Source organism: Castor canadensis, chromosome 13 (genome assembly GCF_047511655.1).
Source record: "Castor canadensis chromosome 13, mCasCan1.hap1v2, whole genome shotgun sequence".
NCBI lineage: Eukaryota > Metazoa > Chordata > Mammalia > Rodentia > Castoridae > Castor > Castor canadensis.
The window spans coordinates 78,994,869-79,012,738 of record NC_133398.1 but is presented as its reverse complement, the minus strand read 5'-3'; the positions used below and the strand labels follow the sequence as shown (position 1 = coordinate 79,012,738).

The window sequence follows — 17,870 nt, the reverse complement described above, 5'->3', positions numbered from 1 at the left end:
GAGGTAAGAAACTTTGTGAAGGGTGGAAAAACAATTTAAGATTGATTAGTCAAGAGAGACACTATTACACTTTGTATATGTCCAATAACCGTCTGTCAATAGTTCAGACAATCATAAAATGGTATTCTTTTCGAAGGGAGAAAAGCAAAATGACTTGGCAAACATTTTCTGTTCCTCTCCCTCTGCCACTTTAAAATGGAAGAATTCTGGATTCTTGCTGTTAACCAAATGGCATTAATAGCTCTCAGTTGGCATGGGGCAGCTGAGAGTCTAAAACAAGGAATGCTTATTCCATTTCTATTTCCATGGAAACCAGTCACCAACTGGTGAAAACAAGGTAGATCAAATTTTTGAACAAGAATGTTGAAAAATCACTGTTTTAAAACTTTCCTCTTGCATCCAGATGGACAGCATGGGCTAATTTCAGGAACATAGAGCTGTCTCTGTATAAATCATTCCCCGACCACTTCATGGTTTTAAGTCTTCTTCATGGTCACAACAATTATGGTATTCTCATGAGGTTTTTAAAAAATCATTCTTTGAAGGGGAAACTGCTATAAATCCAATGAGTAAGCTATATAATAAAATGTGAAAATTTCAACTCCAAGAATGCCTTTCAAAATTCCTCATCTACATCCTCTAAGCAAGAAATGTTCTGGTTTCCAAAGAAGGACAGACCATTACCCATTTTTGGAGGAGATTTGGAAAGAATATTCTAATTTTTGAAACTCTGCTGTGAAAATCAGACTTAGAAAAGACTATTGAAATAAACAATTATTATAAAGTAGAAATGACCTTCATCATTCTTTAATCTATTCAGCCTTTCCAAGAGAACTGAAAGGCCTTTCCCCCTGCCAAAAAAAATTGAATAAAATAAAAATAAAAATAAATCTAGGTATCATTCTCACTGTTTGCACACTTAAAATGAAAATTTCCCAAATTAGTGGAAACAATTTCTTCATAAGGAGAATTTAACTTGGAATTGTCACTAGGCTTTCTTGATGACAAACCTCTGAGTTAGCTCCAATATCACAGGCTATTACAAGGGGAGTAGACCAATCATATTCTCGCCATTCAGAACACACTATAATGCTCACAGCAAACTGCAAGTAGCTATTTTCTCACTGTTTTACATACAAGAGATAAGTATGTCTCCTAGTGACTTGTCCCAAATTTTTTCTCCAACCTTTGAGATTTTTTTCCTCCTTATGGGATTTTCATGTTCACAATTGTCCTGCTCACATCCATTTCCCTATTTCTAGTTTATAATCTCAATTGAGAAATATGACCATGTCTATTTCTCACCTCATTAATTCTAATTTCTTTATATTAGGAAAAGATGTGGAAATATCTGACCTCAAATTCCATGATTTTTTCAGTATATGCAGCTCATTTATTACACTCATTTCTAAATTTTTAGATCTCTAGTTTGAAAGTAATAGCTAAATACTAAATCTGAGGTTGGTACACTTCTGATTTGTTTCCTCTTTTCTACTTGTGCTACTTAAGAGTGTTTAACCTTAAGTTTAAGATTGATCTATACAGTCAATAAATAAAAGACCAACAACAAGAAAGTTGATAGATAAAGTAATTGGCCAAAGCATTATCTCTCACCCTTCCCCTTCCCCTGTCTCCATGCTGGCTATAGAACTGAAGGTTTCACATACTAAGCAAGTGCTCTACTACTGAGCTACCCAGCCCATCTTCTTTCAATTTTAAAAATTGTCCCTAATTACATTGAGAGAGAGAGAGAGAGAGAGAGAGAGAGAGAGAGAGAGAGAGAGATTTTGGCTGGAATTTAAATCTTTCAAAGAATTACATTAAAAGTTTTACTAATCAATAATTCTAACTATGGATCATTTTCACCTTTAACCCTAAAATTACTCAGTGCCAACATTTTTTTCAAAGCATATGCCACTGATTGCCTCCTTTATTTCAAGTAAGGTCAATAAACCCTCTAAATCAAAGGTTAATTAATTCATAATTTCCTTTCAGGTGCCTAAGAATAAGCATCAATCAATATTAATGAACACAGCCTCAAGTAACTTGCAACATTTTCTTTCTATGCACTTTGCAGTCTTTTTTTTTCTACAGTTTAAATGGATGTCTGTCTTTAGGACAGGCAGTGCTCCTAAGAGAAGGCATGTAGGAAAACTCATCTTGCAACTAAGCAAAATTAGTAATACTGAAAGCAAGAAGGTGTGTTTTGTTACAAAGCCTGTAAAGAGTTCCCTAATACCAAGGCACTGTCAGTCATTATAGACACTGCCGCCAGTATTGATTATTCTCCTCCATCAGTCATTTTCCAAGACTCAGGAAAAATGCTATGACCTACAGAAATCTCTCAATTTAACAAATAGTGATGACTCCTCTACACCACATTCTGATGGCTTATGGCACCAAGGTTACAATTGTTTGTTTTGTTTAAGAAGAACTTTTTATTTCAAATACAACCTTAAGGGGAAGTCTATTGTGTAATAAAGATTTTAAATTGATGGTAGAGCAGATTTTTTTTAAAAAAGGGTATGGAAGAGGGAGCCATATCCATTTCACCCAGCCTTCTGAGCTACATATTTGGACAACCTTTGAGATCTAGGGTGGTTCTATGAAACACTTGGGAAACCAATGATTCACAAATCATATCCTACCTAATGTTTTATTTTCACTTAACTTTATTAGTTGAGTGACGGATCAATGTTAAATTTTTACACATTGTAAGTATATCACTAGTTTTATTTTAAAAAATATAACCAAAGTGGTGCTATGATCCTAGTAGGTAATCAAAAACCTTTGGTGAGGGAAACAGTGCCATTAAACAAGCACTAAATTCCCATAATATAATAACTACAGTTATTTCCATGAACTAAAAATTGCCTTTTGCTTATGAACACTGTATTTAAAAAAGAGCATTTAGTATCTTGTTCCAAGTTAAACTGTATTATGTGATACAAGGAGCACGAATTTAGAAGCTAGATTCACTTTCATTAACTCTGTGCGCATGCCTTCAATTTTACTTTCATGTTCTGGAAAGAACAAGAGCTCTGATAACATTCTGGAACTCAGATGATGACATTTACTTTTGGGTTCTTCCGTATAAGTAACTGAGTTAAGTAAAAAAGTAGTTTATTAAAAGAATGAAATATTTGCATATACAGATAATGAGATACTTCGGGGATGAGACCCAAGTATAAACACTAAATTTATTTATGCTTCACAGACATCATATATACATAAAGTTAATTTTATACAATATTTTATACAATATTTTTAATAATTTTCTTCATGAAACGGTTTCACAGAGTTGAATTTCCTACTTGTGGTATCACATTGGTGCTCAAAAAGTTTAGGGTTTTTAGTACTTCAGATTTTAGATTTAGGAATGCTCAATCTACAGCAGATGCTACTGATGTTTAGAATCTTGATCCCATGGAGTGCCCAAGACTGCAGCAAGGGAGACTTGTGAAGTGAGCCATTGCCAGCATTTGCAGCGCCATATTGGAGAGTAGTGTTTAGTCTTTACCAACACTCATTAGCAGAAAATTCTTTGCACATAAAATGGGACCCAGATACTGGGAACCACAATCATAATATTCTCTACCAATGGAGCATGAATTTTTAGTAGTCATGTGAAAGAATAGATATAAAAATAGTTTGTAAACTATAAACTTCTAGATAAATTTTATTCATAGTAGAAGTCTCTTTTATGTTTGAGAAGGCAAGATACATCCAAGACGGGTTGGGAGGAATAACACCAGTCCAGAGAACCAGGGACACGCTCCTTTTCCTCATTCTCTCATGAAAAGCATATAACGACCCTGCTGCACTCTGCTTAGACTTGGCTGAATTTATGTATAGCCCAAGGCAAAGACAGCCAACACTTCATTGGGAGCCAAAGTTATTCTGCACTCCCTCACTGGAGTCACATAGCAAGCTTCTCAGAGTTGCAGAACTGTTCATAGGAAGATGAAATAAGCAATTTGTATATATTGAATTCTAGAAATTTTCGTAATGATGTAATGATAACTTTGCAAGTACCAAAATGTGGTGCTTGTCCATGTATCAGTACAGGCCTGCTTGTATAGTGTATTCATCAATATAGTTTCCCAGTGTATAAGAGGATTAGTCTATTTTATTAACTTATGTAGTAGTTATTTGAGCCTCCTGCCCCATCCATGTTTTTTTAAATGATTTTATTAGCATATAATAGTTGTACGGGGGGATACATGGTGATATTCATATTTTCTTTATTCACTCAAACACATGTCTTAGAAATCTATGAATGTTCACTATCTATATAGATTTCAGAAGCCTATAAATCTTTCACGAAAACCATTATGTAAATTTAAGATATGGATACCATCATCAACAAAGTACTTTCTTAGCATAACATCTCTCTTGCTAAAAACATAACAGATATATGAAGAATAATGGGTATTTTGTTCCAACCAGAATGAATTAAACATGAGTTAGTATCCCTTATAACTGAAATATGTTTTAAAGGAAGGATTCTCAAAGAAGCTCATAGAAACACAATGAAAAACTGGATGAGCATAAATAGAATGAATTGATTGTGAAAAATTATCTACAAACAAAATATGAAAGAAAGAACATCACTCTAACTTGCTATGAATTACTCAAATAACTCCTCAGCTTTGCATTTGGACTACAAATATTTCAACAAATATGCATGACTCCATAAATATGCCAGTGAAATGGGTGTTGCTCAGTGCCTCCATGTTGTGGAATGTGGTTCCAACCTAACAATGTGACTAGTATTACTCCCTGCAGAGGGGTGAGCAATTTGATATTAATTCATTCTATGAAAGAACTGAGCCAGCCATTATGGGATCTCTGTAGTGGGTAAAACTACAGTCACAATGACAGGGGTCTCTACTGTCCCATGAATAGTATGCTACAAAGTGTGGGGATAAGGCAAGGAGCTACTTTTGAGACTGTTCCTCACATTGGCCTATTTTTGAACTAAATTTCAACAAAGGCGAGTCTTCTAATTCTTTGATCTCTTCAATTCAAACCCCCATTCCTCTCAGATGCTCCATTGCTCAACTTTTCCAGTTGCTCTATATGTGATGCAGGAGACAGGGGATAAGAAAGACAAAAAGATAATAAACTCTTCCCCTCTCCTTTGTGAAGCATTCCATTGGCAAGGAGAGTAAGTTTTAAGGAGTATGACATCCAATAAAGATAAAATTTAGGTCACCAATGAAACTACTTTATAACATTAATTCAAATCAGGTCATGTAGCATAAACAATAATTAACTGTTGTCAGGACTGGGGCAATTGCTACAGACTAATGTGTGTTTCTTTCTCAGCACAATGACAACATAATACTGTCGGCTGTGGGAAGATCATGGTATCAGAATGGTGGAAAAGGAAAGGGATATGAGACAACCTGATACATGGGGGCAAGAGGGTTGGGGAGAACATAAGATTCTATATTTGGTAATTGGGACAGACATGGAAGGGGGTGTGATCATATGCGGATGAAACTCTGAAGGAGGGAATGCCAACCAAGAGCAAGAAGGTCATGCAAAATCTGTAGTAGTCAGCTAATCTCAGCCTGGGATGTCACCACAAAGTATTTTATCTGCAAGTCATGCAAATTCAAATTCATCTACTAGCATATGTAAGTCACATGCAGATGGTGTATGACTATCTAAAAATAGGAAGAGGTAAACTCTCATAACAAAGGTCACTCTTCTCTAAAATTCATGAGGTGGCAGCTTATGAGTGGAGAACAAAGGGATTCAAGAGGATCTGCAGGAAAATCACTGGTGGTCTATTCCTCTTCTAAATTCCCTGAAGGTACTTTAGGTCCACTGTAGGTAGTAGAATTAGCCACAATTCCCCACAGTTGGATAAATCCTCAAGATCTTATCCCCTTCTAGTTACCCTAGAAGGTTTCTTATTCCCAGGGCTCTTCTTGGGTTCAGTCTTCTCCTCCTACAAAGAATCTTCTTTCACAGCCCAATTCTCTGGAGCACTCACAAAGGTCATCCCTTAAGTGCGAAAACATTGGGTGTCTTTTACTTTAGGTGATTCCAACCTCAAAGAGTGCTTATCTCCAAATAGAGAACTGTGAAAATGAACCAACTGGCCTCTGAGAATTAGACTAAGACTTTGTCTTAGTACTTAAGAATTATTGCCTTAGTAGTAATATTAATAGCATTCATACCATGGCATTTTTACAGTTTCCAAAAACCTTTTACTCAATTACGGTCAGCTGCCACTCATTCAGTTTAATTAAGAAAAAAACATGTTAATATATACTGCGTAGAATTGTTTGAGAACAGACCCAAGCTGCAGCTTCCCTGTGACAGACAACTTGTAATCAGACCAAGCCTGAAGCTTTTGCTCCCCTACTCCTCTCCTCCTCTCCCCTTCCTTCTTCCTCCCTTCCTCCCCTGCCACTCAGTGAAGTTAGGCACATTACTTAATCTCTAGACTTTCTGAATTCAAGATGTTCTAAGCAGTCAATGAGACATCATTCAGATGTGCTAATTTCATTATTTTATGCTTATATTATACCAAAATATAAATAGAAACCCCATAGGTTTACAAGGCTTTTCTGACACAGATGTTTCTTATCTTCTCCATGGTCACAGACATGGTGGACTGTGGGGCTAGGGGCTAGTACCCAGGTCTCCCTAAAGCAGAACATCATTTGTACTACCCTGCCTTCTTTGATGACCTATCTGATAACAACTAATTAAATATGTATTGACTTAACAAAGAACATTTTTACTACCATTCTACCTTTTATTAAGGATCATAGTTAAAATTCACAACTACCATTGATATTACCAACACACGCCTAAACAACACATACTGGAACAAGAAGCTTGAACTGTAATGAACACAATTTCCAAACATAAAAATTGTGACACATCTATTAACTTATAAGGACAAAATTCTAACTTTATTCCTTCAATTAGAAGGCATCTGATACAAATAAGAAGGTAACAAATATCTAAATAAAATCTCAATCTCAATAATGCACAGTATACAACTTTGAGGTCTTACTTTTTTTTTTTTTGGTGTGGTCTTGTTCTGTTAACTGTAGAGGAAGTGAAATAAACAAAGCAAGGGTTCTTTTTTCTCCTCAATTTGCTTTCTCATTCAGCATCTAACATGAGCATCCAGTGGCTGATCAGCTTTGAAAGATCTTGGGTGACTTTTCTAACGCTCAGTAAGAACACCAGTAACACATCACTACCATTGACCTCTCAAGGTCTTCATGCCCTAAGATTTACCTATTTTTGAATAGAAGGAAAGAAGAGAAAACATAAAGATCCAAGGGAGAGGTTAGAGGAGAAGATTAAAAGAAAAAGATAAATAAATACACCTGTCTGGGAAACCAGCTCAAATACTTAATCCATTATTTAAAAAGGATACTTATCTCTTTCCCTTACTGCAATTTCCATCTGCTTTAGAGCCCTAGGAACTTGTGAGTTTGTTTTTTAAATAAGAAATTTAAATTCAAGCAACTATCAATTATTCATGTCAACAGTACACAGGGTTTGCATAAATTATACCCAAATTTCATTTTAACCTATAGCCACCAATCAAATTCTTTATCAGAATGTTATTGAGAGCCCCAAGAGACCAAGTCCCTAAATCCTGGAGGAGAAAACAGTCAAATTCACAAAGAGCAGAACAAAAGAGTTTGAAGGTTGCATTATCATGACTATAAGCCCTGGAATAATTAATGTATTATTTTATAAGGATGAATATTTATACTTTGGGTAACAGGTATATAGAAATTTGAGGTTAGATAAGTGTTTTCTTTATTTATTCAGTTTTCATTAAAGGATAAACACCATTTAGATGACTCTGATGAATTTAATTATTTTTTTCTCAGAGGTATCTGAGCATATTCTCTTTTACTCTACTAAAGATACATGTTTAAGGACACAAATGCCTGTCAGTCAAGGCCTATCACTGAATACTAGGCTCTTTTATAATCATTAACGTATTTGTTCAAGGGACTTTATAAAGATGCAGACAGGGTTTGAGGGAACACATGCTATAGAATTCTGGTTACTGATATGGTTACTGTATCCAGAGAGAGCAGCTCATAGATTACTCTTAGGGCCGCCTGAAAGGAATTATAATCTTTGGGATGCAGCTAAACCCCAAGACCCAACAAAGGAGGAGAGAATAAATACCCCCTTTCTTCATTCTCCTACCTCCCCATTCATCTCCTACCTAAACCTTCCATTGGCCAAACCCAGTGAGAGGCCAGAGGGCAAGGAAGCCCACTAATACAGTCTGGAAAAGTCAGTTTCCTGAGATAGATCAGGGTGGAAGTTCAAAAAAAAAAAAATACATCCAATACAAAGGCCTACTATATGTAACATCATCTAATAGAGCAATCCGAATACATCATTTTGCTACTTTATCTAGAGGAACCAATTAAGATCAGTACTTAAGAAAGACCAAATCTAGTTTTATATGACAAACTGAACTGAAAATCACCTTAGAATGTTTTCTTGCCTTTTATTTCCCTACACTGGTAAATGTGATCCAACCTGCAGCAAGAAGCTTCATAAAAGTAACAATAAGTTCATAGGTGCTATGAAAACTTATTGAAGGAGGATCCAGCTGTGATCAGGGAAGGTGAAAGAAGTCATGGCAGAAGAGGCATGAGGTGAAGGTGGAGAAGGAACTCTGGGGACAGGTGGTACACATTCAAGAGAGTCTCCAGGTCTTATAGGGCTAATGAGTGATGGTGAAGGAGAAGGAGAAGCAATGGAAACAGCAGAACAGGGTCATTAATGAGGGATAAGGTGGGTCACTGTATTTTTTATGTATGTCAAGACATAAGAGGATTTCAATGTTCTCATTTTGCTTTGGAAATATTACTCATGTGGTGGGAAAGGATAAGACCAGAAACTAGGAAGCCACTTAGGAGACTTAGAAGAATGTAAATAAGAGAAGGGGGACACAATAACATAATGACTCATGTGGACAGATGGCAAGGTTGTAAGGCTTTTGCAAGCTATTAAACTGGAGGAATTAAATAGAAAGAATTGTCAGACCTTGGTGACTAATGCCTGCTGAGTTGATGGAGAAGGGATGCCTGGCTTCTAACCTGAAAACCTTTTTCTACTGCACTGCAACTTCCCATGTGAGGTCACTTCCAGAAGCTAGAAGATGATCAAAAATGTTACTTGCTTCAATTTCATACATGCTGAAGCCATAAATATAGGCATGAATTCGCTAAAATAGTTTTTGCAAGTTTTTTTCCTGAACATAAAATTCATGGCTGGATTCATTGAGACGTAATCCTCAATGTGTTGGTATTAAGAAGTGGAGCCTTGAGCAGTGAGGACATAAAGAAGGTATCATCAAGAGGAAGGGACCCACTCCTGACACTGAATCTGCTGCTGCCTTGATCTTGGACTACCCAGCTTTCAGAATGGTGCATTAAATTTCTATTGTTCATAAATTATCCAGTCTAAGATATTTTGTTATAAAGCAAGCTAAGTGAATTGTGGCAGGTGTATGTGAAAAAATTCTAAGGTATTTTTCATGAGTATTTGTTTTGTATATAATAAACCTCTAGTGATATATATTTATAGTCAATGTTAAATAAATTCACTTGGAAATCACCGATCTAGTAGTAACTACTGGTATAGTATATTGGAGATGTTGCTTGCAAAAGTATTAAAGGAAAAATTTTGAAAATATTTGGGAAAACAATTCGGACTGATACTAGCCCTACTTTTCTTAGTAGCCTTTGTCTGACCTACAAAGCCTTATAATAAACTTTATCTTATCATGTTTGACCAAATCCTTGATAAGCAGAAATAATGCTTCTACTTGTTAAGGCCACAGATCTTGTACTGTGAATTTTTCTTTTTAGCACAGAGTTAGTGTATTTCCCTTTTAGTCAGAAAAATATTGGCTACATTCATTGGCTTTGCTTGGGAACACGATCCCCAGACAAGAGTCGTGCATGAATGAGAAAGAGAAGGCCATGCACAATTTCATTTCTGCAACATGGCAACATTCTTAAAACCAGAAACAATGTGTGAAAGACTAAAGAACCAGAGGAAATGTATTTCCATCTACTCTGGTAAATCTACCTTAGAAATAGAGATCAGAAACAAAAATGAAAAAATTCATTCCTTTTAGAAAAATGAATCTTTAACCTGTAGGTTAGTTTATTTTGAAAGCCACATACCACACATCCAAAATATAATTCAGTGGTTTCATCTCCTGTCACACGTGTTGCTATGGCTTACAGAGAGAGAACATTTAACAGGAAGCAACCCAGGGAAGGGATGATCTAACTCAGACATCAATAATTCATTTATCAGAAATAGGAGTAGTGGTATGAAATGCCAGGACACTGTTTCATTTGTAGACAAGCATTATTTATTTTAAGCACACAACAATGTAAGCTAATATGAATGAAGGCAAAGATGAATGGGAAGATAGGTTTTCATGGTCTTCTCTTACAATGTTATTTCTTTAGCATCAGTTAGGTCTGTCAAATCATTTGGGAACTTGTAAAAGTGATAAGAAAAGGAATTTCATAACTTTTTTACTTCAGAGGTGATTTCCTTCAGTCCAAAGCTTTGGCATTAGATGATTCGCATAAAGCTTTGGAGGTTTATTCTCTTTTAGTACTGAAAAACCTTTAGGCCTCAGTTTCTAAGACATCTCCCAATTCAACCCATTTGTAACTGCATTATTTCATCATTGTATTCAGTGATTCATCACAGCCATTCACAAAGCAAGGGCTCAACAAATACTTGCTGAAAAAATGCCAAATATAGTCCTGAGTCTATTGGTTGAACTATACAATGAGGTGACATGTGGAGCCTATGTCTCAGCTTCCCTATTCTGGCAAGGATTAGAAATTCCTTCCTTTAAGCATTTTATATCCAATTCAAGAACTCATACTCTACCCAGGGAGATGGGGGAAAAAGCAGACTCTGCACCAAAAAGAATCACAGCTTCCAGGCCTCAAAGAAGCAGAAAACTCTATCTAAACCTAACCCTAGAAATAAACAGACTTCCAAGACTTAAGTTAGATTTGGAATGTTCACATGCACACATACTTTGAGATAATTGTAATTTTAACTGATTATCAAGAATTAGATATATGAATAGAACACATAATTGCAATAATAACAGCTGTAATTATCTAGCACCTATTATGTAGTCAGCTTGGTGTTTTACACATTTTATTGTTATGCTTTAGAGATAAGTATTATTATGTTACTTTAGAGATTCTTTTTAAAGTACCAGAGTTCAGAGTAGTTAGACCGAAAAGCCATATAGTTAATCCAGGAGAGCTAGGGCTAAAAGTCAAGTCTTCTGAACTATAAACCCTCTTTTATTCTTAATGCTAAGTAATTATGACCCAAACAGAATTATCTACTTATGAATCCATGCTTAGACAGATCCATCTGTAATATCTAGAAATGTGGTCTAATGAGCAGCTAGGATACTTTAACTGTAAATGCCTGAATATGTGCTCTTGGTCAGACAAGAAAAAAAAAAAATCAGGCAGAACCATCGAGAGGAGCTAAAGTGACATCTGATACCCTAGGGGACTACTGACATCGACAAAAGAGAGGTAGTGGGTGTTGGATTTGAACCTCCAAAACTGCGTTATTTCACTATCAAGACTATAAACCTCAGCACACATCTGAGATGATGTGGGTGGGCATCCTCTAAAATTCAAACTTTATTAAACTCAATGAACCACAGAGAGGCATAGAATGGGACAAAACAGGACACACTAAAATATCCCGGCGTGACTGTGACCACAGTGGTTCTTCTTGAACAAAGGAGTAGTGAAGTTTAAAAGGAATCCTCACAGAGAACATGATTTTAAGAAGATAGTCTGTAAAAAGCCTTCAAAGACAATACTCAGAGAATTGTCTTTAGTACAGACACACTCTTGGAGAAAAGTCACCATTACCACAGAGACTTTCAAAAGGTCTCTGTGTGCAAAATAGACTCATATACGAGCTGCAGAGATCAACACACTGGTCTTCATTTTTACCGAGAGTGTCTCTTGGCCCCTTCACACCCTACACAAGGACACTTTGGGAGTTAGTATGATCTAGACTTTTCAACTAGTTTTCCTCCTTCTCTATTCTCTACATAAATATTGATGTGATAAATTGAGTGCATGGGTATATATAGTCAGGTCTGCTATATTGCTTGCTTTTAAAAAACAATTTCTTCCATTATGATTGATATGTTAGGGAAGATTCTGAGCATATGTGAAATCTGCATTTCATTATGCATTATTTTGTCTGAGAAACTCTAGGTGATTGCTGAAAACATACCCAGATGAACTGAGCCATGTAGGAGAAGAGCAAACACACAACTACATGCCTTAGGGGCACAATGGTTCATGGTTAGCCACATGTGGTGCTCAACTTGTCCTTGCCCTCAGATAACTCACTTTCTACTTCAGAACAACAGGCAAACTGCCACCCTTTTGACAAGAGCCATCCTGGGGCACTCTTTATTCGGCTTAAATTTCTCTACTTTCTCTCCACCTGCTTATATTTTTCTTCTTTCTTCTTTGTTTTTTTGTTTTTTTTAATTCTTGGTCATAAGATTTATCTCTTTTCTCTCTTACTTTCTCTTTTGCACTTGGGATGGTGGGCATGTGAGTGATAATAGGTGTGATGGCACACAAGCACCATCCTAACAGTACTTTTATGTATTTACTGGGGTTTAAACTCAGGACCTTGAACTTATTAGGTAAACACTATGCCACTGGAGCCACACCTCTGGCCCTTTTGGTTTTCCATGTTATTTTTTAGGAGGGGTAGTGTGTTTTTGCTTGGACCATGACCCTCCTACCTAGAGCCTTCCGTGTAGCTGGGATCATATGTATGCCTCAAGTGGCTTATTTGTTAAGACAGGGGCCAGCTTTTTGCCCAGGCTGGCCTTGAACCATGATCAGCCTTCTGAGTAGCTAAGATTACATGCATGAGATGCTGCACCTGGCCCTTCACTGATGACATTTTTGAGTATTAGATGCCAACTCAATTTTCTTGTTGCTCTATGTTTTAGGATTCTTCAGCGTGCTGTTATTTTTAGGAATCCACAAGTTGCAGTATGGCAGAAAGAACTGTATGTTTGAAATTTATCACTAGTGTCTTATTTTTCTTTTGCAGACTATTTTTAAGAGAGGTTTTAGATTCACAGCAAAATTAAAAATACAGAGATTTCTCATGTTCCCTAGGTCCCCATACCTGCATACCACCAGTGCCTTTTAAAATATTAAATGGCTCAAGTCCCTTCTTTGGTGTTTTATCTGAATTTGTAATTAGGCTAGAAAACATTGGTTTGTGTTAACTGAAATTATAACCCCTTGTGTGAAATTCACTAAATATGGCAAGGTAGACCATAACAACTAGGTATGAAAGAAAACTACCCAGTTCAGTTTAGTCCCTTTATCTTTTTGTTTGGAAGTTCTGAAAAAGTCTGTATCAGTTTGTGTATTAAAGCTTTTACCAAAAAATCTGATCTTTCATATTTACTTGGTTGTTCATATTAACAAGTAACCTATTTCCACAGGGACTTTGCTGAAACTTCTTTGAAGATGATGAGAAACAAAACAACATATGCACAGTTACAATTTTTTAGGTCATATGGTTTTTCTAAGCTTATTGACTTAATCACATGATATGAGCTGGGAAATTTTCCCCTAAGACAAAAAAAGAAACTGAAGATAACATATAATAAATAGACAAAAAAGCTCTCTTTGCAACTTTTGTGATCCCAACCTAAAACATGTAAATAAAAATTCATACAAAAGTATTATGCTAGAGGAGCTTTGGAATAGAAAGGGAAAAAAAGGTTAATTAATGTGATAGAGTGATCAGAAATGCCTACTCATCTTTCAAAGATCTGGAACTTTGTAAGTAAGAAAAACCAGTCCTCCTTACTTGCCAAGGAATATTAAACGCTCTGTGTATTTAAATACTCTGAGCATTTTCATTTGCATTCTCTACCAAGTACCATATTAAGTGGAAAATGAATAAAACTGTGTCTCTTGACAGGTGTGGGAACGGCATTCCACAAAACACAGTAGCTCGTCTAGGAGCTTCATGTACATTCGTGGAAAACCCAGCCACTTAGAGAAAGAAGAGGGCAAATAAGAAAGCCTGAGCCAGTGCCCTCAAATGGAGTATCCAACCAAATTTGTGTAATTTCACAAACAATGCAAGTCAATTGGGAAACACTTTTGTTTTTCCTCTCCCTTTAGCGTCCTTATCTCTAACAAATGGGTTCACTCTACCATGAGGGTAGTATCTCTTACTTCCAGCTACAAGAGCTGGAAATGCTGCATTCGCAGGGACTCTCCTGTAACCATTCCTAATATGTGGGTTACCCCTTTTCCTGACTCAGAAACTTTAGTGGAAAGACACTTAAGTGCTCATCTTGCAGTAAATGAAGTTTCATTTTTTAGTAAGGATTTTGAAACTTCTTCAGCATGAGCAGAAAACAAAGCTCCTTCCCAGCCACATGCCAATCACCCCTCGTTTGAGTCTTACTTGTTCTCATTGCTTGCATCATAACGAGGCATTGGGTCCAAGTCGTTTCCATTCACATCGCAGCTTGCCAGAGCATCCTGTGATGCAGAAGAGAGAATGAGAGGAAGGAAAATGGGCAGTCATTAATTAGCCACTGATCACCCCCCACCAATTTCATGAGTTCTTAAGTACATTTCTGCAAGAGAGTAACTAGGTTAACTAATACACTCATGGTTCGCTGGTGTCAGGGCACCTTAGAGAAGGACTACTGCTTCAGGAATAATTAGTGCTGTACCTTTCCCCTTAAGGTGGAGAAGTATTCTACACAGACCAAATGAATGTCTAATCCATTATGCCTGCACTTTTCCTCTTCATACCTACAATGACCCAGTTCGTGAACTGTGTATTATTCAAAGATGTCATCTAACACTTACTACCTTTTCTATGACGTACTTCTTATTTAATGATTTAGTTCAGATTTAATCTCTAGACTCTTTCCCTATTCCCTACTTGGTTACTTGAGAGTGCAACTTCATCATAATTTAAAGGTTTAGAGAACAAAAATTATTTGCAAAAAAAAAAATTATTTGCACATAATTGGCAAACCAATTAAAATAAGTATTAGATCTTTATTCTGCCAGGTATCTTGGGACCTGTATTAAATTTTGTCTGGTTTCAGATAGTGTATCTACTATAAAAGAGTCTACAGTTCAGACTTGTACTAATACTCCATGGTTTTAGAATGACCAAAATGATGAAACTTCCTAGGGTAAGGTTTCAAAATGAGGAAAAAGAATTTCCCAATACAAAGTTGGGTTTATTTGTTCGCTTTTAAAAATAATTATGAAAAATCTTTAGCATACCAAGGAATTTACTGAGTCATTACCATAGTTCCAATTTTTACCTCTATAGATCGTATATTTTAGGATGTTTTGAATTTGCTTATGCTTTTGACTACTCCTAACTTTAATGTATCTCTGTTTTCAGTCAGAAGCTTGTGTGTTTGAAAGCAAGTCTGAGTACATGGAACATGAAATGTTTAGGGGAATTAAGGATAACACACATTATATGTGAAAGTGGTAAATTTCTGCTTCCTACACAAAGGGGCCCTGCAGTCCCTCTCATTTGCCACTACAGCTTGAAGGGCTTTGGAATGAATCTGATGTAACTGGAAACATAGGTTACTGTCTAGCCTGTCTGGGCATGAAACACACGATAGGAGAACTGAGAGAGAGCACCAGCATTGCTAATTGTATAGGTAATTGTTGAGAACTTTCTTTCAAGAGGGAAAAAATGAAAAATGCAAAGACTGTAATCACAATGAGGTGGAAGCTATTTGTCTTTAATCAAATACGGTCATCTGCAGCAGGGAGCAAAAGCCCTTGGTGAAATTCTTTGCATGTGACAAGAAAGATGTCTCTGCTGGGGGACAGGCAGCCAGAGTTTGACTTCATCTCCAACCCTGGATAATTCACATCAGTCTCAGCCCTCAATTTCTTCACTTACCAAATGAGTAGAGTAAACTGAAGTTCCTTTTAAGCTTTAAAATCTATGCTGTGAAGAGGCGCACGTTTATTTGAATGTGCTTGGATGCAGGCTGAGGATAGCCACTCAACTCTTGACCAAAGGAGAACTAAATGAATTTATAGTGCCTTCTTTAGAAAGGGAATGGAGTGCTTCCTACAGACTACAGGGAGGTTAATTATTACTGCCCTTTAAAAAAGGAGAGATAGAGGGAAAAGAGACTAGAAAAGTAACTTGAGAAAATAAAAAACTCCTAGGTCTGCACTTTCACGAAGACAAGAGTGTTGCCTGGCTGGCTGGATGAATTGTTGAAAAGAGTGGGCATTGTTGGGTAGCAGATGGTGTGGGGGTGGAGTTTCTGCTACCTTATTGCTTCCTTTTTGTAGATTAGAACACCAAGGACACCCAAAAGTGAAAAAGTGTTATCACATTCTTCCTGTATTCTAAGAGCTAATATTTTACAATGACACAAAACATAGAGTCCATTGTATTCGTTGCTACATTCTGTAGCAGCTCTTCCCCCTTTCGACACTCCTAATACAAGCTCCTCTTTTTCTAAGGAGTGATGACTTCTGGCCACAGCAAACACTCACATAGTTTTGCATCAGATCCGGATGGGTTCTCTCAATGCCATCGTCCAGGATGGTCACCACAATATTCTTCCCCGTGTAGCCTCTCTTCCAGGCTCCTTCAATATTCATGTCTGATTGACAGGGATGTGTGTTGTCACTGCAGTGCTAAAGAAAGAAAAGGGCATTGCAGATTACTAAATGAGTTACCCACTTGTCGAGATAAGGCATTAAATTTGCAGCAATTTGGTGGATTTTCTGGTAAAAGAGAAGCTTGGATCTGTTGCATGATGATTGAGAAGATAGAAAGGAGACAGAAAGGAAGGTCAGTAAAAATCTACCACCAGCTGTGATCTGTCCTGACACCACAATTCCTTTGGAAAAACAAAAATCAAGTATACCAACAGTAGACTAATGGACATATCATTTTATTGCCAGCGTGTATTAACGAGACATCAATAGTCATCATGGCATTGCATTTACAAACCCAAAGCGGTTCAGGTGACTGAAGAACATGTACTTAATGATTTCTTAGCCAGGCACTAGGAACCAATACAGCCACAACTGGACCTAACTCAAGGGCCTCTGTACAGTTAGCCAGAGGGTGAGACTGTGAGAAACCTATCAAAGAGAAAAATAACAGGTTCTCCAAACTCCTTTCACCAAATTAACAATTGCTGTTGTACCATAACTTGAGAGTAGACAGACTTGTTCAGTATTACTTTGAGAAGGGAAATAATAATGTGAAATCCAGAAAGGTACCCTACACAAGAAAATGTGTGTGAGGGCTTCGAGGGCCAGGCTGCAAAGCAGGGAACCTTAACTCATTATGTGTAGAAATTTCACTCCGTAATGCTACAGGTATAAACATACTTGCCAGCAGCTTTTCCTGATATAATTCACTAGCATTTGTCTAGCCCACACAATTGTTCTTTTAAAGTGCATCGCTTTGAAATGACCCTCTGAGAGGTGCTGTTTTCCAACTTCTTAGGACTTGAGAGAGGTATAAAGGAAAAGAGATGTGCTGTTGCTTAATGTCATAGCAACACCAGCCACCCTGGGCCTCAGCATTCACCACTCTCCTCCTGCTTCCAATAGTTCAGCACTTAGGGAACTGAAAACAATGCCGGGCTTTCTCTGCTCTTAGCATAATGGAGCCCATGCCAACACTCATTCATTTATTGCTTATTTTCTTGAGTGTCTATTATGCTGAGAATGGCAGTGAACAAATCACCCGAG

The 17,870-nt window shown here is 36.9% G+C and overlaps 1 protein-coding gene across 5 annotated transcripts in view; it reads right to left on the bottom strand.

Annotated features, from left to right (window-relative positions):
• Pcsk5 (proprotein convertase subtilisin/kexin type 5) overlaps positions 1 to 17,870 on the bottom strand; it is a 413,349-nt gene that overhangs the window by 271,522 nt on the left and 123,957 nt on the right. For all 5 annotated transcript variants that reach the window (XM_074052070.1, XM_074052071.1, XM_074052074.1 and 2 more), the window contains 2 exons: positions 16,656 to 16,799; positions 14,560 to 14,636 (listed from right to left, as the gene is read on the bottom strand). In XM_074052070.1, coding sequence (XP_073908171.1) covers positions 14,560 to 14,636; positions 16,656 to 16,799 — 221 coding nt within the window. The remainder of the gene's footprint in view (positions 1 to 14,559; positions 14,637 to 16,655; positions 16,800 to 17,870) is intronic.